The 22,789-nt window shown below is 38.8% G+C and overlaps 1 protein-coding gene and 1 pseudogene across 1 annotated transcript; both read left to right on the forward strand.

Moving 5' to 3' along the window:
* Positions 1 to 4,198: 4,198 nt before the first annotated feature.
* LOC129008340 (olfactory receptor 9I1) lies at positions 4,199 to 12,946 on the forward strand. The gene is made up of 3 exons (XM_054440470.2): positions 4,199 to 4,457; positions 5,094 to 5,296; positions 10,223 to 12,946. Exon 3 carries the CDS (start codon positions 10,245 to 10,247, stop codon positions 11,190 to 11,192), a length of 948 nt encoding a protein of 315 aa, XP_054296445.2. The 5' UTR covers positions 4,199 to 4,457; positions 5,094 to 5,296; positions 10,223 to 10,244; the 3' UTR covers positions 11,193 to 12,946.
* A 4,865-nt stretch (positions 12,947 to 17,811) lies between these two features.
* Positions 17,812 to 18,787, forward strand: LOC129008591 (olfactory receptor 9I1-like; annotated as a pseudogene).
* Positions 18,788 to 22,789: the final 4,002 nt, after the last annotated feature.

Raw genomic sequence — 22,789 nt, forward strand, 5'->3', positions numbered from 1 at the left:
TTGGAGTAGCAACAGAGAAAGGGAACTTCTGGAGGTCAGAAAAGGTCTTGGTGATGGGGTATTTACACTGAGACCTGCATGAAAAGAAGACACAAGCGCACCTTCTCAAGTGAGTAGCATTTCAGACAAAAGGAACAGTAAATGCAAAGGCTCTGAGGCCGGAATATGCTGGGGTCTCAAGAAACAGATAGAAGACCAGTTGGAGATCAAAACCAGAGGGAGGCTGGGGGTAGATCACAGATAACCATATAGGCCGCAGTAAAAATATCAGGTTTGAGTCTAAGTGCAATGGGAAGCCAATGGAAGGTTTTTAATAGGGAACTTACAGAATCTGATGTAGGTTTTCAACAATTTCTCTTGATTCTATGTGAAAAATGGATTACAGAGAGGCAAGAGTAAAAGCAGGAAGACATTTAGGGGGCTACTGTGGGAGTGTCCAGAGATGAGGGACACCAGGAGAGATAGTGCTAATGTTCTACTTACACACACACACACACAGAAACACACACACGAATTGCTCTGCCTGGCCCTTTGTGGTTGGTTTAACTGGACACTGTGGCAACCACCACCATTGAGATGGCAGATGGACCATGGAGATGATGGATCCACCTGGGTTCCTGAGATACTCTGATAAGCAAACCTGTAAGAGATATGTACCTGGAACAAGAAATAAATCTGTGCTGTTTTAAAGCATTGAGATTTTTATGTTATTTAACAGTGCCGCATAATCAAGGATAACCTAGCTAAAATACCTGAACAGTGGGAAATGAAAAGAAATGAGTGAATTTAAGATGGTATGAAGTAAATCTAACAGGACATGCTTTCCATGTATGTCATAAATACCTTTTTAGTATTTGATTTGCCTTTTTTATTTTTACGTGATGTTTTGACATATGAAATTTTTAACATTTTTACAGACACACAAACTTTAGTATTATATTTGCTTTTTTATTTTTATGCGATGTTTTGACATATGGAATTTTTAACATTTTATGTAGACACATACATATGCCTTTATGCTAACTTTCTGTATTTTTAGGTTTAAAAAAGTACATTTCCACATTTTCTTTATCCATTCATCTTGTTGATGGGCACTTCCACAAAAATATTTTTTTAATGTTAAGTAAATTTCCCACTCTGAGCGATGACAAAGTGACAAAGATTCACTTATATTTTCTTTATAAAGTGATAGGTCTGACATTTGTTTTGATATAAGCTGTGAGATACAGTTCAAACTTCTCAAATACGTAACCAGTCATTTCATTATCAATGATTCAATAAATATTTCTTTCTCCATTGATGCAAAATACCACCTTTATTATATACTAGCTCCTCGTGGATACTTGGATTTGTTTCTGAGCTTTGCCATTTGTCCTACTGATGTATCTACCAATTCTTACATCTAAAAAACATTGCTTTAATTATTAAAGCTTTATAGTAAGCTTTTATATCAGGCAGGTTAATTGCTCTCTTCCTACTATTCTTTTTTTTTTTTTTTTTAGTTTATCTTGGCTGTTTTCACCTGTTTACCCCTACTATTCTACTATAAATATTGAAATTTTTTTCTATTAATATATTATTTTTCTAACAAATCCTTACACAAAGATTATGAAAGTGACACCCTTTTCATAATATCTAGTGATACTCATTTTGACAGTTTGGTATACATTCTTCTAGATATTCCAGTGCCTATACAAACATATAAAACCACGAATACTTCAGAGTTAGTGACAAAAAGTTTTTTCAATTTAAATGGTAGAAAGCCAAATAAAATTGACTTAAAAATTAAAAAATGAAATTTGTTGATGTAACCAAAAACACTTTATCTGGATGGCTCCAGGCAAGACTTGCTTCAGAAATTCAAATATCCTCAGGCTGCAGTCTTGGACTTTGGGGTTTTCCAAAAGTCCAAACTTCATCAGACCTCAGTCTTCCTTTCTTCCTCTCTTAACTTCTCTCTGGGCTATTTTCACTCATTCAGTGGCATCAGAAGCCCCAGATATAAATACTCAGAATTCTATCAGGAAAAAAGAGCATCTTTAAGTATCCCAGTTAACAGATCAGTACACCCACCTGCAGCTGCTATGAGTATTGGCTGCTAACAGCTCACAGCTCTCCTTCTCTGGAGAATTGCCATTAGCTAAGGGATCCACTTTTCTCAGAACGCCTGGGAAGTCACACCACTTGGAGGCAGCCCACAGTCAATGGATGGTTGGTGTGGGTTGCAAAAAGCGAGATCCCTTGTCTGGAAGCAGAACTAGGCCCATGGCATAATTCACATTCCAGAGTTACTCTAAGAATTAGGCCAAAGCTAGACTCCAGCTGAAACTACATCCTACATCTTTGCTTAGCTATTTCCTGTTTCATTCACTCCCTTACAGGTTTCTCCTTCAAGCACTCTCTCAGCGAGGCACTTGCCCAAAATTCTGTCCCGGGTCTTTTTTTAAGGAAGCTAACCTAAGATGCATCTCTTCCCAAAAGTCCAAACAGAAGTTCTGGCATGAGGCCGGGCATGGTGTCTCATGCCTGTAATCCCAGCACTTCTGGAGGCTGAGGCGGGCAGATCACTTGAGGTCAAGAGTTCGAGACCAGCCTGGCCAACATGGTGAAACTCCGTCTCTATTAAAAATACAAAAATAAGCCAGGCGTGGTGGCACATGCCTGTAGTCCTAGTTACTAGGGAGGCAGAGGTGAGAGAATCGCTTGAACCCAGGAAGTGGAGGTTGCAGTGAGCCGAGATCATGCCATTGCACTCCAGCCTGGGCAACAGAGCAAGATTCTGGCACAATGCTTAACAATAACACTATTAATGATAACAATAGTAATGATTATGTTATATATCTAAGCACTCTAGATCCCCCAATGTGTCAAAAGGAAGGAAGGTAATATCTACTGTATAGTCATCCCATTCTACAAGTTCCCCAGGGGATGTTGAATGGAATATTCTTATTACTGGCATATTCCTTCACCCTGTCCCAATTACCACTCTACCTTCTATACCATTCCAGGAAGTATTAGAATACACTACATATACTCTTACCACACAGTTATTTCAATAGATATTTAATTATAGGAAATAATAAATATTGTTCAAAAATGTATTGGAAGGTAGAATTTCCTGTGCTAACTGCCAGGAGTCCTGATCTGTGGCCGCCACCCTTCTTTGTAATATATTCTTGCATCATCTGGTATCTGCAATTATGGAACCACCCTAGTTAAGCTGAATGCTTGCTAATTTTCAAAGGGTTGTTATCCCAGCCACGTTACTTAGAAGCAAACGGAGCACATGGCCTCTTTGAGATTTCTTCTGCTGGAAGAGCTCTGATCCTACAATAATGAGCCGATGAAAGCTTATAGGACACAGAGAGGTTCTACTGAATCAGGACCCAAGTTATTAGTAGGAAGAAAGATAGGTTCTCCAGGAACCCACAGTCCAGCAGAGGAGATGAGACTATTCACTAAAGAATAACTATGAACACTGTAAGACAAGTGGAGTTCAGTGCCAAATTATGTGGTTCTAACAAAGAGATCGTGGGTTTCAAAGACGAGGAAAGAGACAAGAGCTGGAGTGCTTAGAGAAAGCCTGGAAATAGATCTTTAAGGAAGGTGAGCTGACAAGCTCCTCAGTGTAGACATGAATGAAGTATGTTTAGACCACCCCAGACTCATACCCTCCTGAGCCAATAATCACTCTTCCTTGAAATTCTGAGCAGACAATGCAGCCAGGTTTCGGCCCCTGATATGGGACTTGACATCAGGACTAAGGATGAGTGTGTTGTAAAGAGAACTTCACCAGGAGTCCTAAGATCTGAGTTCCAGTCCTGATATTACCACTGAGTAACTCTGGGAATGGGGAGCCAGTGGCAAAGAAAAACCAAGTTCATTCCCAGCAGAGTCTGCAGTTGAGCTTTGAGACAAACAAGGCTTACAAGTTTTCATGAGCTCCCATAAGATTTGTTTTTATTCTCTCAGAAGTGTGCAGAAGCTGAGATAATGAGCCTCTGCTGAAGTGTGGTCTCCCTGACTGGGTTGGCTTTTCTCTGGAGTCCCAGGGGCTGTCCCAGGTGCTGATTCATGATTCAAGGAAAACCACTGAGATCACTTCATCCCTCCCATAAAACTATCCCCAAAGGCAATTTAAATATCCCACTGGTTTGCTTAGTAAGAAGAAAACCTAAAGTCAGTCAGCTACATACATCTATCTGAGCAATCTTAGCTGCTTTCTACAAAATGCTTAAACAACCTTAGCTTAGCTTGACTACAAGCCCAAGATGAATCCAACTGAATTATTCCACCAGGTTAATTAAGACTTAATTATTACCTTGGCTCTGAAGTAAGGTCCACACAAACTAGAGAAGGTGTAACTGGGCAGAGAATCTTGCCTTTGTCATCAGAAGTTGTCATCTGATAGGACAATGACCAGACTGGGATTTTCAGCTCTTAAGTGAAATATACAAGTAAGACTGGATCAGTTTTTTTTTTGGGGGGGGTGGGGTAAGGGGGGAATCTACAGCTTTAATCTCTTTGGGCTTTTGTGTCACTAGGTAAATTTTAGAAAATATAAATAGTTTCATGTGGGAGGCGTGGTACTAGACTTCAGAGCTTAGACAAGATATTTTCCTGTAAATGACTCTACTTTCTGTAATTATGCTGGAGTAGAATTAATCATATGTACTAGGACTCTGGCTTTGGAATAAGACAGACCTGGATTAGACTCCAGGCTTTTTCATTGACTAGTCATGTGACCTTGGACAAGGTACTGAACTATTCAGAGTCCTAGTCTCCTCCAGGACAAAATAGTACCTTTTTCGTAGGATCACTGTATGAATTATATGAACTAATGTGTGTACAATGCATAACATCGTGATCAGCACAGAGAAGATGTTCGATAAATGGTTGCCAGGATTAGGAAAAGCAGCACAGCATGTTGATTCAACACTCCAACTCTGGGGTCATAGAACCAGGGTTAGAATTTAAACATATTTTCTTTCTAGCTGTGAAACCTCAAGCAAAACATTTAATGTCCCTAAACCTTCGTTTCCTCATCTGTAAAATAAAGATAAATATTTCTGTCTCATTATGTTATTGTCAAGTTGAAAGGAAATAAAGACCTTTAAAGTGCTTAGCATCTACCTGACTTGGAGCAAGAGCTCAGTAAATGTTAACAACAATATTTCAAGACGCTGATTTCAGTAAGGTGAGAAACGTTAACTTTGTTGAGCTCCTTCACTCTCCCCAAGGGACTCAATCTTTGGAGGCAAAATGAAGAAGAGTTTGGAGAACGTCCCAAGTTAAAGTAAGTACAAGTGTTAGGGACCATCTCTTCTGTAAAGGGTTCCTCCTGAATTAGAGGAGTCTTTTTCCCTATCCCCTCCAGAGGTCGCATATTCTTTTATGTCACATATTATAATTTAAATATATCGCAAGTAATAATATCAACCTATAAATGTTCCTAGGCTTTCTTAAAAGGGTCACTGGCCATAAACCATTGCTTTCCCTTTTGTAAACTGTCCTGGGTTCAGGGAGTTGGTTGTTTCTCTCTACTCTGGGCCTCACCCAAGCTGATGGTACCCCAATCTCCTTCTTAAACAAGATCACACAAAACTGGGTGTCACCAGTCTGGTCCTAAAATTTTTCCCTCTGGGAAACATTTTGAAATTGCCTTTCTGAAAAATAAGCAAACTCTACCATATTAGATAACAATCCATTCTAAGTTTTCAAGAATCGTTACAATATTCTCATTTTATTATTGAAAAAATTGAGGTTCCAATTGGTTGAGCAGTTTTCCAATGGTATATCAAGAGGGATATGGTCCAACTAAGTCTCTCTCAAGTTATAAAGAAAGAAAAAGAAGAAAAAACATGGACCACAAAAACTCCAAAATCAATCTTTATACTTGACGCCCACAGAAGTTGAGTATTTGCCTAATGGTTTTAGAGAGGCACTTTGATTTTAAAGGTTTGGGGCTTGGATCTGCAGAAAGGGTCTTTCTCATCCCCTAAAAAGAGAACATGATGAGATGGAAAGAATACAGAGTTTGGAATTAGAATGTCCTAGGTTCAAATGTCTGTTCTGTTCCTTCCTAGGTGTATAACAGTTGGACAACCTTCTTAACTTCTCTGAACTCTGCTTTGTTCATCCATAAAATAGTCGTAGCTATACCCAACTTGGAGGGCTTCAGGAAGGACTAGAGCTAATGTATCAAACAGGCCTTGCATGCATGTGCCACAAACTCAGTGTGATTGCATCTGCACCCCAACAATCTGCCACCTAATCTCTGGTCAGGAGCCTTGAACAATTGTGTCTCTAATCAGAGAGATCCCCAGGAATTAGCCATGAGATAGATGTAATATGAACTACAACAATTTCAGAATTAGATACTGAGAAAGGTGTTGAAATTAACCAAGTTATCTCATGATTTGAAGGTAAAAAAGCTCTGATTAACTGCAGGGAGATTTCTTTGTTTCCATAGATTATAAAGATATAAGAAAATGTAGGGAGACAACAAAACAAATTTATAGCTAAAAGCAGAGGATTTGCCATCAACTAACTCTTCTGTTTCTACTTTTGCTTGGAGGTAATTTTAGACAAATTAATCTCCCAAAGATTTAAATTCTTCATTGGTGAAAATAAGATCATAATATCTGCTTAAAGGGCTGTTTTCAGAATTAAATAATATATGCAAAGCACTCACAGTCTCTAGTAGAATTGATAAGTAAAATATGTTATAAGCATACCAAGGAAGACCATAACAAAATCAGAAAAAAAAAATTTACCACAATTACATAAACAAATCACAAAAATACGGTATATGCTTAAAAATGAGATTTATGTCACAATGTCATGTACACAAATTTTAAAACACACCTCAGCCACTATATTTTAATATACACATATTTCTAAATAAATATGAAAAGAATAAACATAGAAGGATATGTATTTTGAATACACTAGAGTGCACACTTAAGAGGAACAGAGGTAGGAGTAAGAATGAGGCAGGACTAACAAAAATAATAAAATAAAATGAAATGAAGAAGAGCCTTGTCCTGACCAATGATGATGGTTTATCAGGAACTGAGGAGTAAAGGCCATTCAATTTTCTACCTAAGACCCCAAAATATTATGTTTAAGTAACTATAAATTGCTTGAAATAGTGCCTTCATTGCTTTATATACTCAGTATTTAGTAGCTAAAGAGCCTAAATACCTAGACATATAAATCATGGATTGTGAGAAACAAAAGATTTAGTGGTTATATAATCTAGCTCTGCCATTTCGTAGAACAGAAAGTGAAGTCCATGTTGAAGGGAAAATACAGGTTTGAAGTTTACTCAGCTAGTGAGTGTCATAGAGGTGACAACCATAGAGCTTGAACCATACCATGAAGGCCTTCCAAAGAAGTTGACTCGTCCCTAGACCCTGCTGCTGGAGCAAGATGGATGGAATAGCCTTGGGACACGTTTGACATGATCTGTCAATGTCTCTCTCCCACTAGGACCCTGATTAGAGCTGAAGTAAGCTCCAGACCCAAGAACAGCTACCATGAGCCCTTTCATGAAAGTGTGTGCTGCTTGTCTCTCTCTACCCATGCAGTGAATAAAGCAGTCACAATGATTCTAGACATGGGGCCTCATCACAAGTTCAAAACCTCTTCCTGGCAGGTCCCAGTGGAATTAGACCTTAGGTGAAAAGGAAGTAAAAAAGGGATCCCATGGAAGCCAAAGGACCTGCCTGTTATCCCCAAGTGTGCAAACAGCTAATTATTTGACTTTTGGACAAGTCATTAACCTCTCTGTCAGTTGTCTCAATGCCAAAATAATGACAATATCAATCATGTCCACTTTACAGGGGTGTGGAGGCAATCACAGATATTTATGGATATAAAATGTATGAAAGAAGGTAGAAAGAGGTATTATGATGAGTTTTTACTACTATGGATTTTATCAAAAATAGCAATCTCCATGTTGCCACAGCAAAGAAAATTCCCAGTTGTGCTACATGGGAAAGAGTTTCTTAACAATCTAATTTCTATATTCACGCTTCATCAAACATAGTTTTAGATTCATGGACTCTGAATTGGCAAATTCCAACCTGAGGAAATTGGGGGTGTAAGATTAGGGAGGCCAGGCAAATCATTCAAGGGGAGCAGTGTAGGATAATGGAATCTGGAGACTTGGGTGTGGATCCTGGCTCCTCTACATGTGGGTCAACGGATGGTTTCATTCCTCTAATCTCCATTTCTCAAACACAAACAAGACTAATGTCACCTGTCCAGTAGGATTGTTGCCAGGTTTCCATAAAGTATTGTATATGGCAGGTCCTGGGAGAGTAGAGATGCCTTTGCAAAAAGAGATGAGAACATAGGCTTCCATGCAAACACTCCCAAGGAAGCCTTTAGGCATTTTAACGAGTATCCTGGATGGACTTGGAACATGGTATTACACAGTATTACGAGGTGACTCAAATCTGTACCATATGGCAACAGGAAATCTTAGGAAATGCAAAATTTCCATGACTCAAATGTAAAGCAAACTAAACATAATTATTTTAACCAATTTGGTAGATCAAAAGAAAGGAACATTTATTTGACTTGATGTTTGAAAGATTCTCCCAGAAGTAGAAGTTTAATGACATTTCCTTTTCTGTGTATCCAATTACAATATTTAGTCTTTTTGTGTATGGCATGTACATAGTCATAATAGAGAAACACAAATTACTGATAGTAGAATCAACCCATAGTCAAAATATAGAGAAGACTTAAATTAGCAAGCATTCCCATATGAATGGGATAAAAGACTGATATTTTTGTTAAGGGGGTGGAAGGGAGAAGAGAGGAAAGAACAAGGGAATAATTTCTTCATCTTACTTAGTGAGGGTCAAATTTACTCAGTCAAAAAACAAGAATATATATATATATATATAGTAGTGAAATAAAGATACCAATATATTACACAAAGATAGCAATATTAACAAAGTTCATGTGGGGTAAACGGATTATGTTTCAGTACAGAAAATCAATAGCTACCAACTAAAATTGATGACAATAGCAACAACAAAAGTAGCCAACATTATTTAGCTCTATGTCCTGGGTACTGATCTACACCTCTTACAGGTATTAACTTATTTAATACTTAAAAGGCTACAAATTGAGTTCAGTGTATACTGCTTGGGTGATAGATATACGAAAAATCTCACAAATCACCACTAAAGAACTCATTCATGAACCAAATATCAACTGTTCCCCAAAAACCTATGAAAATAAAAAATAAAGTTATATTCAAATTCAAAACAAGATAATAAATCTATTTTCTCTTCCTTAAAAAAATTAAAAGACCCCTATGACATAAGCATATTTTTCTGTGTTACAAATAGGTGAATATTTTATGAATGTATGAACTCCTCTACCCAACTCTGATTTTATGAAAAGTTGAGGCACAAAGGGGTTAGTTAACTTACCCAAGGTCATAAAACGGTAGCAAGTCCATGAGTTTGAACGTATTATTTATAATCATGGTGTATAAATAACTAAAAAATATAAAATGCAATATGTTGAAGATGATGGCCGCTGAGCTGGGGTGGTAATGATTAAAGTAGAAAGAAAGACTTTTTGTTATCAGCTAATAGTATTCAACTAGGCAATTTTTTTACTGCCCATTGAATAGTTATATAATAAGAGGGAAAATATATCAATGTGTACTATAAGGAAGAGCAGATTCATCAGTTCCAACTTGTGAAAGGCTTTCATGAGAAGAAATGATTAAAATTGCTGCATCTAGAAGGGGTAAAACTAAGGCCAGTGTGAGAAAGGTACAGAAGGAGAAACCCTAGGTTCAAAAAGAGAATCAACAGGTGGAACTGTTCACAGATGGAGGCTCATATGGCAACTGAGTGACCGTGTGGTGGGTATATGGTAAGTGAGATTCCAGCCCCAGAAGGGATTGGAACAGATGCTGTCTAGGTCTCTTCCAAACCTGAGAACTGTGTGCCTCTTATCTTTACAGAAATTTCCAAATGTAAACTAGAATTAATTTGAATCAGAAATACCAGCTTAAGGCTCAGTTCCATAAAATGCAAGAGATGCCCAAGGAAAATCAGCCAGTTTCAGAATTTCTTAAAAACAAACTCCACAAATAGACCCAGAATTAAAACCAAAACTTCCACCATAGAGGGAAAGATTCTGTCCTTCAATCCTGAGATTCTTTTTATTTCATTCTCATCCTCAGACCAACAGTCCACATTGTCGCCATGGCCAAGAATAATCTCACCACAGTAACCAATTTCATTCTCATGGGCTTTATGGACCACCCCAAATTGGAGATTCCCCTCTTCCTGGTGTTTCTGAGTTTCTACCTTGTCACCCTTCTTGGGAATGTGGGGATGATTATGTTAATCCAAGTAGATGTCAAACTCCACACCCCAATAATGTACTTCTTCCTGAGCCACCTCTCTCTGCTGGATGCCTGTTACACCTCAGTCATCACCCCTCAGATCCTAGCCACATTGGCTACAGGCAAAATGGTCATCTCCTACGGCCACTGTGCTGCCCACTTCTTTTTATTCACCATCTGTGCAGGCACAGAGTGCTTCTTGCTGGCAGTGATGGCCTATGATCACTGTGTTGCCATTTGCAACCCACTGCTCTATACCGTGGCCATGAATCCCAGGCTCTGCTGGAGCCTGGTGGTGGGAGCCTATGTCTGTGGGGTGTCAGGAGCCATCCTGCGTACCACGTGCACCTTCACCCTCTCCTTCTGTGAAGACAATCAAATAAACTTCTTCTTCTGTGACCTCCCACCCCTGCTGAAGCTTGCCTGCAGTGACACAGCAAACATCGAGATTGTCATCATCTTCTTTGGCAATTTTGTGATTTTGGCCAATGCCTCAGTCATCCTGATTTCCTATCTGCTCATCATCAAGACCATTTTGAAAGTGAAGTCTTCAGGTGGAAGGGCCAAGACTTTCTCCACATGTGCCTCTCACATCACTGCTGTGGCCCTTTTCTTTGGGACCCTTACCTTCATGTATCTGCGAAGTGGCTCAGGCAAATCCCTGGAGGAAGACAAAGTCGTGTCTGTCTTCTACACAGTGGTCATCCCCATGCTGAATCCTCTGATCTACAGCTTAAGAAACGAAGATATAAAAGATGCCTTCAGAAAGGTCACTAGGAGACTCCAGGTGTCCCTGAGCATGTAGATCTAAGTAAGAGGAATTCTTGTTTTAGTCCACTTTCTTCCCATATGAATATATCCTAATAGGCACCATTACTATTATGCAACCTATACCCACAAACAGAGAAGATAGAAGATAGGTACCACCAGGCACACAGGAAAAACTACAATTGTGGTGAAATTGGTTTCCAGCAATTCCATGTTCTTTCTTCTTACCCCTTTCTTCCACTTTCAATCCATTCCTTAGCACTGGGCAGTCTCTTGATATTCTCTAATGTCACAACTTATAGAATCTCAGATCCCAGGAGTCTTGAGTTTATTTCATTCCACCCCAATACTCTCTGAACTAATGCCACGGCTTGCCATCCTTTCCCTCTTGTTTTTGCTCCCATCAATCCCACTTTTATCTCTGTGTCAAAGATTATATCTGGGAACCTCTGTGAATTGCACTAATTGGCCTTTTTTTCTTTTAATATGAAGGACTGATCACCTCACTAAGCAGGGAGTATCGTATAAGGCAAAACTCAGTCTCCAACTGGCCAAGGGAAGGAAGTTTGAGAAATGAACTTCTCTCTTCAGAAGAGACTTGTGTCACCCCCTTAGAGTGTCTTCCTTCTTGCTCAGGCCAGAACAATAGAACTTGAAAATTTCCTTATCACTTGATACCTTACTGGTTTTGTTGTTCCTTTTTTTAATGTTACTTTGGTATCTTCAAGATGAAATGAACCATCTTACCTTTGGGAATGTCTCCTCAAGGTCTCTCATTTCTGAAGGCCATGGTACATTGCTTCTCCTCCTCACCCTATTGCGTGTCTCATGAACAGTTCTCTCCTACCAAGCAACCCATTTCCAGGAAGAGCAAATCAGAGAGCACCAACTGATAAATAGACAACTGAACCCCATATTATCTTCTCTAACAAAGATCTGGTGAGAGGGGAAAGTAATCATGACTCCTGTACCAGACTGTAAAACCCTTGAGAACAGAATGTTTTCTTCACTGCTGAGTCCAAAGCCTTTTGAAAGAATTTGTATGGTACATGCTTGTTCCTATTTGAGCCTTCTGGCAACTCTATGGCAAATGGGAAAAACATAGTTTAATGTAAAATTCCCATTTTGCAATTAAGGAAGTACTTCCTTATGAGTCAAAGAGTACTCGGAGTATACAGCAGTAGACAAGGCATTGAGTCAGGCTTGAATCAGAATTCTGATTCCACCACTGATTTATTATGAGACTTTGAGTAAACGATTTAATCTTGCAGACCTAAAACAAGTATAACAATTCCCAATTCAAGAGGATATTGTAAAAATTAAATAAACTTGAATAAGAAATAGCCAAGCACTAATCAGGTGTTCAATATAGATTGCTCTTTTATCTTCTCTTCCCTTTCCCTCACTTTCTGATGTCAACCCTGGACCCTTGCTAGAATTTAATGGCCATTAACAAAAGCAAAATAGGTCATGAACAAATGATGGTAAAAGTCAATGAAAGCAATGAACTGAGGAAGATGTATAACTCAATCCTTTGCACCAAAGAATAAAACAAACAAGTACTTAACTGGAAAGGTGGAGTGCATGTATCTATATCCCACATAGTCAAGAATAATAAAAGGATGTATTTGTAAGTGCATATGTTATTTAATGAATATATGAACTCCTCTACCCAACTTTGATTTTATGAAAAGTTGATCCTCATTGCCTCTCCATATGGAAACAACAATTTTATTAAAATAATTCACCAAACATCTTGCAGTTGACTGATTCAGAAATAAGCACCTGACCCATGTTGAGCTAATAAAAATTTTCCATCGACATTGTGAAGCTGAACATGTAAAAGAGATTCAGAATAGAAAACCAGGTTGACCAAGGTGAAGAATATCCAAATAGATACTAAATGTATGAAGAGCTGCTTATTCTCATTAGGAAATGAGAATAATAAGCATCATTCTCATGAGAATTTTATCAGGAAAATGCACACTTAAAACCACAATAAGTTCACTAAGTTAGCAAGAATTTAAAACTATGACACCACTATGCTGACAAGGATATGAAAAATGAGTAGTATAAATGGGTTTAACAACTTTATAAAGCAATTTGGCAATCCTTTAGAAATAAAAATTATATAACCAGTAACCCAGCTATTCCAGTGACCTAGCTATACACACTGGAGAAACTCTTGCCCATGCACACTAGGATATGGGTACAGAATGTTCATGAAGCATTGTTGTAATAGCACAAAACTCAAAACACTTTCCTTCGGTTTTTCTTTCTTCTGGCCTGGGGAATGTATGTGATGGCTGGAGCCCTGGCAGCTATTGTGGACCATAAAGTGACCTTAAAGATGAAAGCAATGCATAGAAAACAACAAAGCAGGGAAAAAGAGAAGCCTAAGTCCCTGATGACATTTTTAATCCACCTTATGGGCCCTGGGCTGCCTATCCTCGGGCTACTTTTATGTGAGAAAGAAACATTCATCTTATTAAAGAAAGTAATTAGAAACAATATAATTTTAAAAATAGGCTAAACAAAGTCACAATATAGGGATATGTACACATATGGCAAAGGGTTAAATCACACAAGTAAATGATTACAACCACAGGAGCAAGTGGAGTTGTGATACAGGAGCAAGGGGAGTTGTGAAGGGGGAGAATCTCAAAGGAATTTCTGGAGAGAGGAAGTATTCTATTTATCTTTGTCTGATAGCAATTGCCTGAGTATTTCTTTTTAAAGATTTTTATTAAACTGTATTCATTTTAAGGCACTTATTTGTATATGTATTATATTTCATTTAAAAATACAAACACATAAATATGCAGAGCCCCATTGTACCCCTAAACTAGCATGGAAGCCTGAGTCATGGGTTCTATGCCCATGTCAGACAGTGGCACACACCCCTCTTTCCTTGGCAACAACATAGTGTGATTCAAGGGAAGTTAGGAGACTCCTCCTCAATTATGGCTTTTCCCTGCTCTGTTGTTTTGACTGATTTTCCACCATTAAAGCAGAGTTCCTTTTCTTTATTTTTGACAAAAACTGTATGCATTTGTGGTGTACAGCGTCATGCTTTGATATATGTATGCACTGTAGAACTACTAAATCAAGCTAATTATTAATAACATGCATATACCAGATGAGTGCTTGGCTACTTCTTATTCATTGTTTTTATTTAATTTGTACAATATCCTCTTGAATTAGGAATTGCTTTATTTGCTTTAGACCTGAGAAATTAAATTATTTACCCAAAGTCTCACAATAAATAAAATTTTTGTTATTGCAAGTAAATTAACTTGATTTAGTAGTTCTACAGTGCATATGTATATCAATACATATGTTATTGTTAATTACGATAAACATTTTTGTGGTGAGAATATTTAAAACTACTCTCTTAGCTATTTTCAAGTTTCAATTCTCAAAGCAGTTTTTCCTTATGTCAAAGTTAAATATCCTGTACAACTGAACGCTTATCCCAGGGAATATTTAGAAGGCAGGTGATTAAACTGAAGAATGCCTGGTGCTTAAGGCTCCGCACAGAATAGTATGGACAGGTAAGCCATGTGGACAGGTAAGCCTATGAGGAGTTCAGCCAGGCTTCCTAGAATCCAGGCTAATAGATGAGACCAACCTGCTCAAACCCATTGCAGCCAGATAGTCCCAGTTTCCTCCTCCTGACTGCCTTCACCACCACTCTGACCATCCCACACAACCTTTAGCTGGCATTGGAGAAGCTGTGTGACCTCAAGCAAGACACACAACACAACCCCTCTGGGTCTGCTTCCTCATCTGTAATGTCTCAAAGTATTAAACCACAATTAATTTTGCACCAACCTAATAGATCTGGATCATCTCTTCATTTCTTTCTAACTCTGAAGGAAGTGGCATGAAGGTGACAGTGCTTATTCCCCAAAGAGCAACGGAGAAGCATGGGAAAGTATGTCATTCAGGGTCTGCCACTTACCCTCCTGAGCCTTTTCATCCCCAGACCCAATGTTTGCCTACCTAGATGAAGAGAAAGGAGGAATTAATGTCCCTACAGTCAGCTCTAACTGAAGGCAGCAGGCTTCTCCCAGAAGTTGGAACTGTCATACTCATTAATTTATGGTTTGCAGGCAAGACTGGGCTCACACAACCCCCACTAAGGGCAGGTAAATCATCACAGTGACTTGCAGAGAAAAGGGGAGATTCTCTCTTTCATTTATCATTATCAATTTCGTACATAAGCATCATCTTAGGTGATGTACACAAAATGATAAAACCACCCAAGGATACAATTGGATCAGAAAACTCAGTGATTCAGAAACAAGATGGTCTTAATTGGGTTGTTTGGGCAAGAAGGCAAAACAGCTGGGCACCTGGAGGACCTATGAGGTCCAAGGCTCTGAATTTTACCCAGCAATGCTGCATAAAACTAGGCGCACTGTTGGCCCTGCTACCTTCTGGGGTGTGTTCAAAGGTGGGTATCTAGCATATGCATAAAATTGGCCAGAAGAAGATTTGGTGATTGCATTTTTTATGGGTTTCAGATTCTCACAGCAGCAATCTCATTCTCCTTGGACCTGCTCAGAAACAGGAGAAATATTAACAGTGCTTCACAGAAGCCCCTCACAGGAGCACAAGGACCAGCTCTTTCCCTATGAGGTAATGTAAATTCTATAATTATATTATGTTTGGAAATAAAATACATTCCAGAGACTATTCAATGTGCTTTCCAATTTTTGAACATAATTTAAACTTTATCTGTGCGACCTTTTAGAAAAGTTATTTATCTTCCCCAACCTTCAATTCTGTCTTCCATAAAACAGGCACAGAAAGGCACACTTTGCAGAGGCCGTAATCAGGAACAAATATGTCAAGTGCAGGGGACAATAGTTGGCATAGAGTTATATTATTACCCCCCATACAACACCATCACCGACTGCTCAAAGCATGGACTGCGAATGATCTAGCCAGCTCTGAGTAGGTTGTCCCCACTGGTGATATTTGTAAGAAAGCCATTTGTAACAAGAACCTTTTGAGAAGATAATGTGGAAATGGTTGTTACAGGAAAAGAGAGTACAATGAGGGGAGTAATGAGTTGGGAAGCGTCTCCTGGCCTCTGAGTATCCTGGCTGTCCTGCAGCAGTCCTCCCACCCCAATGGTCCCATCCTAGACTTGTTAGTTCTGGTTTGTACTTTCATGAATGTGTTGCCTTTCCTGAGGCACCAAATGGGACACTAGTGTTGAGGTCCCACCAAGATTGATTTGGGAGGGAATGTTTTCTGACTTACTGGGTGAAAGTCACTTCTCTGGACTTCATTGTTCTCTTTTGCAAAATGAAGAAAATATAGTAGACCAGGTGCATTAAAATTTTCTTTTAACAGTAGAGCCCTGCTTCTAAGCAAAATGAAATGAAGCACCTCATTGTTTATAAGAATTCTGAGGCTGAAATGGCAGCACCCACCTGCTGAGCCTTCCCTTCACATCCCACTGCTGTGTTTCCCTGAGACAGCTCTTCCAGAGCTGAGGCTGAGGAAGACGGCTAGAAAACCACAGAACCACATCACCAAGGTCCTTTCCAACTCTAGGGTTCTGTGTGTACATAATTCCTGGGTCTCTGGGGGTGATCATGGGTATTTTCAACAAGTGTTGAGAGGAGCATAGTGGGCCACCACTCCCAGTGTGTCAGGATTTGCTGAGCCCACTCTGACCGCCATGTGCACAATGAGTGATCCCTAAACACTGGAAAGAGAAACAAGTCACTCAGATGCTTGCCTGACATAATGCCACATCCAAATGTAGGGCATCAGACATATATGGGCACAGAAACTAACAGATAAGCTTGGGGTTTCCAGGAATGTTCTTATTGTGACAGAGTAAGGGCTCCGTAAACCTAATGGTTTCACAGAATCACTGTCTTTCATGGTCCCTCAAGAAAAGAAACTCAAGGCAGGTGATGACATGGTTCGTAGGGGAGCAAAAAATAGATTATGAAAGTACTCACAAGGAATTGTTGGGATAACTGGGAATGTTTGACTTAGAGAAGAAGAAACTATATAAAAGTGGGCATTACGACTATCTGTCTTAGAAGACAGCCAAGGATAATACTAATGTATAGAAGGTATAGAAAGAGCAATCCAGCTTTCTCAACAAGTAGAATTTTCCAAAGGCAGAGTAGACAGAAAGCCTCCATCACATAAAGAGCTCTGCCTCTGACAACCCTGGAGGCACCATTCACACGACATCTGTATGAATGGCCCTGCTTGGAGTCACGCAGCCACAGCCTAAGAAGCCACATACAGGCAGCCCTCATGCACACCTGAGCTAGATAACAATTTGGGGAGATAATTCTAGCACAGAGGGATCCCATATTGGTCCCTTCCAGTCTTGATAGTCTAACACTCTCTGGTCTTAAAGAAAACATCCCAGACAATAAGCAAGTGAATTTGAAGAAAAACTGCACCAAGGTTCAATTTCAGGTGGGATGCAGAGAGAGATAAAAGCTCTCCATAGTAACTGCCAGTTGTGGACTCTTAAGATGGTAAATTCTTTTTTCTCTCTGAGCAGAGGCTGGGACATTTACTTAATATCTGACGCTGAAGAAAGCAAAGACCTTTAGTTCTGGAATCTCAATTTCACTATCTTCTTCAGGTGAACCAGCTATATTGAGCCTATGGCCAAAAGAAATCTCAGCACTGTGACAGAGTTCATTCTTGTGACAGAGTTCATTCACAGATCACCCTGAACTGGCAGTTCCACTCTTCCTAGTGTTTCTCAGCTTCTATCTTGTCACTTTTCTGGGGAATGGGGGGATAACCATTCTAATCCGAGTGGATGCCCAACTCCACACCCCCATGTACTTCTTCCTGAGCCACCTTGCCTTCCTGGATGCCTGCTATGCCTCAGTAATCACCCCTCAGATTCTGGCCACACTGGCCACAGACAAGACAGTTATCTCCTATGGCTGCTGTGCTGCGCAGTTCTTTTTTCTCACCATCTGTGCAGGCACAGAGTGTTACCTGCCGTCAGTGATGGCCTATGACCGCTTTGTTGCCATTAGCAATCCACTGCGCTACAACACGAACATGACTCCAGGTACCTGCAGGGTCTTTTTGGCCAGTGCCTTCATCTGTGGGGTGTCAGGGGCCATTCTGCATACCACGTGCACCTTCACCCTCTCCTTCTATGGTGACAATCAGATCAACTTCTTCTTCTGTGACCTCCCACCCCTGCTGAAGCTCGCCTGCAGCAGCATGACACAAACTGAGATTGTCATTCTCCTTTTTGCAAAATGCATGTTCCTATCCAATGTCATGGTTATCCTGATCTCCTACATGCTCATTATCAGAGCCATTTTGAGGGTGAAGTCGGCAGGTGGGCAAGCCAAGACCTTCTCCACCTGCACCTCCCATCTCACCACTGTTGTCCTCTTCTCTGGGACACTTGCCTTCATGTACCAGAGAAGTAACTCTGACAAATCCTCAGAGGAAGACAAGGTAGTGTCCGTCTTTTACACTGTAATCATCCCTATGTTGAACCCCTTGATCTACAATCTGAGGAACAAAGATGTAAAAGCTGCATTCAGAAAAGTCATTGGTAAATTCCAATTTCCAATAAATGTAGCTTTTGATGAGGGTCCTTCATCGTGACCCATCTTTTCTCCAGGTCTTCATATTCTGATGGGCATCATCACCAGATGGTGATTTCCCTCAACAATGTACAGTAGGTAGTTTTCTTCAGTGCCTGTAAGTGAGCAGGAACTACCTGTCCTGTAGAGGAAAATGCAAGTTTCATGATGTTTGTTTGGATGACTTCCTCTACCTCCATTTTTCTTCCTCCCTGTCTTGTTAGCCCTCCCAAACTTTCTGGATTCTAGGGCTACTCTCTGGCATCACAGAGATAAAAAGTAGCATAGTCATAAGTGAACTGATTACCATATCCAACCTCCCACTCCCCAACTCAGCCATGCTTGGGTTTCTCAGTTGCCCTTACTTATTCTTTTGTTACTGTGCTCATTGACACTGACTTTACTCTTTGTAGAAAATTATAGCTATAAATTGTACTAATTGGAGAATAAGAGTTTTTTGTGGTATGGATAACCTGCCAACTCACTATAAAGTGAATGAACAGAACCTATGAACCCAGTGAAATTTCTAATCAGAAAAAATTAGAATAGATCGGGAAAGGGTGCTTTATTTTGGCTACTCTTCCTCTAATGTCTTCCCAAATGATTTCTAATATCTGCAGGACTATAATATCTTCTTCTTAAGTGACAGTTCTCTAGATTCTGAATCTCCAATTTCTTTTTTTCTTCTCCTAAACACAGTGCCTGCCTCATGACAATTACTGCTCTCAGGCTTGTTCCCAGGGTCTGCAAAGTCAACAATGATAGACCTGTAGCAAGTGGTCTCAATTGATACTACTTTCTCAGGTAAAAATAGCCTCTATGATTATAGAAGTAATTATTGTCCACATCAGATGGTGAACTCCTTGAGGAGAGGATCATAATGCTTCATTTAATACTCTCTTCTATATTGCTGCTTCTGGTACACTGAAAACTACTATACATTTATGAAAGAAATTAAAGAAGAGACAAATAAATAGAAAGACATCCCACATTCGAGTGTAAACTAGTTCAACCATTGTGGAAGACAGTGTGGTGATTCCTCAAGGATCTAGAACTAGAAATACCATCTGACCCAGTGATCCCATTGCTAGGTGTATACCCAAAGGATTACAAATCATGCTACCATAAAGACACATGCACACGTATGTTTATTGCGGCACTATTCACAATAGCAAAGACTTGGAACCTACCCAAATGTCATCAATGATAGACTGGATTAAGAAAATGTGACACATATATACCATGGAATACTATGCAGCCATAAAAAGGGATGAGTTCATGTCCTTTGTAGGGACATGGATGAAGCTGGAAACCATCATTCTGAGCAAACTATCACAAGGACAGAAAACCAAACACTGCATGTTCTCACTCATAGTGGGAATAGAACAATGAGAACACTTGGACACAATGTGGGGAACATCACACACTGGAGCCTGTCGTTGGGTGGGGGGATGGGGGAGGGATAGCATTAGGAGAAATACCTAACGTAAATGATGAGTTAATGGGTGCAGCAAACCAACATGGCACATGTATACATATATAACAAACCTACACATTCTGCATGTGTACCCTAGAACTTAAAGTATAATTTTAAAAAAAAGAAAGACAACCCACATGCATTAATTGGAAAACTTAATATTACTAAAATATTCATTTTATCCAAAGCAATCTACAAATTCAATGCTATTCCCATCAAAATCCCAATGGCATTTCTTAGAGAAACAGAAATTGTATATGGGACAATAAAATACCTAGAATAGCTAAGGCGATCTTGATAAAGAATAAGCTGGAGGCATCACATTTCCTGATTTCAAAATATAGTAATTCAAACAGTATGGTACTGGCATAAAAATAGACATATACATCAATGGAACAGAATAGGCAGCCCAGAAATAAACTCATACATATATGGTCAACTGATCTTTGACAAAGGTGCCAAGAATACACAATGGGGGTAAAGACAGTCTCTTCGATAACTGGTGTTAAGAAAACTGCATGTCCCTATGCTAAAGAATGACATTGGACCCTATGTTATGCACACACAAAAGTTAACTCTAAATAGATTAAAAACTTAAATGTAATACCTGAAACTATAAAACTCCTAAAAAAAAAATAGGAGAAAAGCTTCATGACATTGGTCTTGCCAATAATTTCATAGATAATGACATGAAAAACACACAAAAAAAATCCAAAATTGATGAGTGGAAATACATCAAACCAAATATCTTCAGCACAGCAAAGGAAACAATCACCAGAGTGAAAAAGCTACCCAAAGAATGGGAAAAAATATTTGCAAGCCATCTGTTTAATAAGAAGTTAATTGCTAAAATATATATGGAACTCCGGCAACTCAACTGTAATAAAATAAATAATACAATTAAAAAATGAACAAAGGAACTGAATGTATATCTCTACAAAGAAGACCTACAAACAGCCAACAGGTATATTAAAAGGTGCTCAGCATCACTAAATCATAAGGGAAATGCAAATCAAAACTACAATATCACTTCACACCTATTTTGAAGACCATTATTTAAAAAAAAAAGATAGCAAATGTTGATGAGAATGTACAAAAATTGGAACCCTTGGATGTGTTCCAGTGTCCAAGGGGGTGGAACATGTTTGTGGGTATGTTAAATGTACAGCTGCTACGGGAAACAGTAGAGTTTCCTCAAAAAATTAAAAATATAATTATCAAATGATCCAGCAGTCCCACTCCTGGACATATATCCAAAAGAGTTTAAATTAGGATCTCAAAGAAAGATCTGCACTCCCACATTCATTGCATCATTACTCACAATAGCCTAGATATGGAAATAATCCAAGCATCCATCAACAGAATGGGTAAACCAAATGTGGTATAGACAAAAAACAGAATATTAGTCAGCCTTAAACTGGAAATTTTACCATTTGCTACAAGATGATGAACCTGGAAGACATATGCTTAGTCAAATAAGTCACAGACGGAAAACACTGTATAATTCTGCTTTTATGAGGGATCTAAAATATTTAAACTTATAGAAGCAGAAAATACAATGGTGGTTGCCAAGGCATGAAGGGAAGGGGAAATGGATATGAAGTTACACTTTAAAAAGATAAATAAGTCCCAGAGATCTACTGCACAACCTAGAGCCTATAGTTAACAATAAGGTTTTGTAAACTTAAAAGTTTATTAAGAGGGTAGATCTCATGTAATTGTTCTTCTCACAAAAAAAGGAAAAGGGACAAAAGGAAACTTTTGAAGGTGGCGAATATTTTTGTTATTTTGATTTTGGTCATGGTTTTATATGGAAGCATATGACCAAACTCATCATATTTTATATATTAAATATGTACAGTTTTTGGTATATCAATTATACTTCAATAAAGGTATAAATTAATTAATTGCTGCTTCAGAATAAATCTTACAGAGCATTGTTGTCATTTCATTTGCATGTCATGACAACTCAAATGGTTGAGTAATAAAGTATTATTAGTGTCTATCTTACCTTCTTTACACAATTTCTTAAAGATAATATCTGGTTAACCAGGGGTGTAGATGCAGAAATGCATAGAATTTATAATAAAAGTGGACTTGTATCCTCTCTGCTATTTAATAACTCTGTAAATTACAAAAAAAAAAATCTACCTTCTCAGAACATCAGTTTCCTCAAATCAAAAAAGAATAATATTTCCTACTTGAAAGAATTGTTATAAAAATTAAAGATGATGAGAATTAATTTGTAAGTTTGGATTAGTCAGAATTGGTTAGGTTTTCTGTAGCAACAATCGACTCCAAAAAAATATGTTATTTATTGTTCACAACGCTTGACTCAGGCAAATTGACAGGGTGCTCTGCTTCATGTAGCCATTCAGGCACCCAGGATTAAAGAAGCTCCACCATTTTAATAGCTGTACTGTCTGAAACATGCAAACTCCTCAAGCACCAGAGCAGAGGATAAAAGACTACAAATTCACACATGAACATTTACTGCTTCAGTGCATTGGTTAAAACTAGTCACATAGTCCTGCCTCACTAAAAGGA

This window comes from Pongo pygmaeus, chromosome 9 (assembly GCF_028885625.2).
Source record: "Pongo pygmaeus isolate AG05252 chromosome 9, NHGRI_mPonPyg2-v2.0_pri, whole genome shotgun sequence".
NCBI lineage: Eukaryota > Metazoa > Chordata > Mammalia > Primates > Hominidae > Pongo > Pongo pygmaeus.

Excerpts from the sequence above, each read along its gene's own strand:
- LOC129008340 (XM_054440470.2), top strand. The coding sequence starts at position 10,245 with ATGGCCAAGAATAATCTCACCACAGTAACCAATTTCATTCTCATGGGC.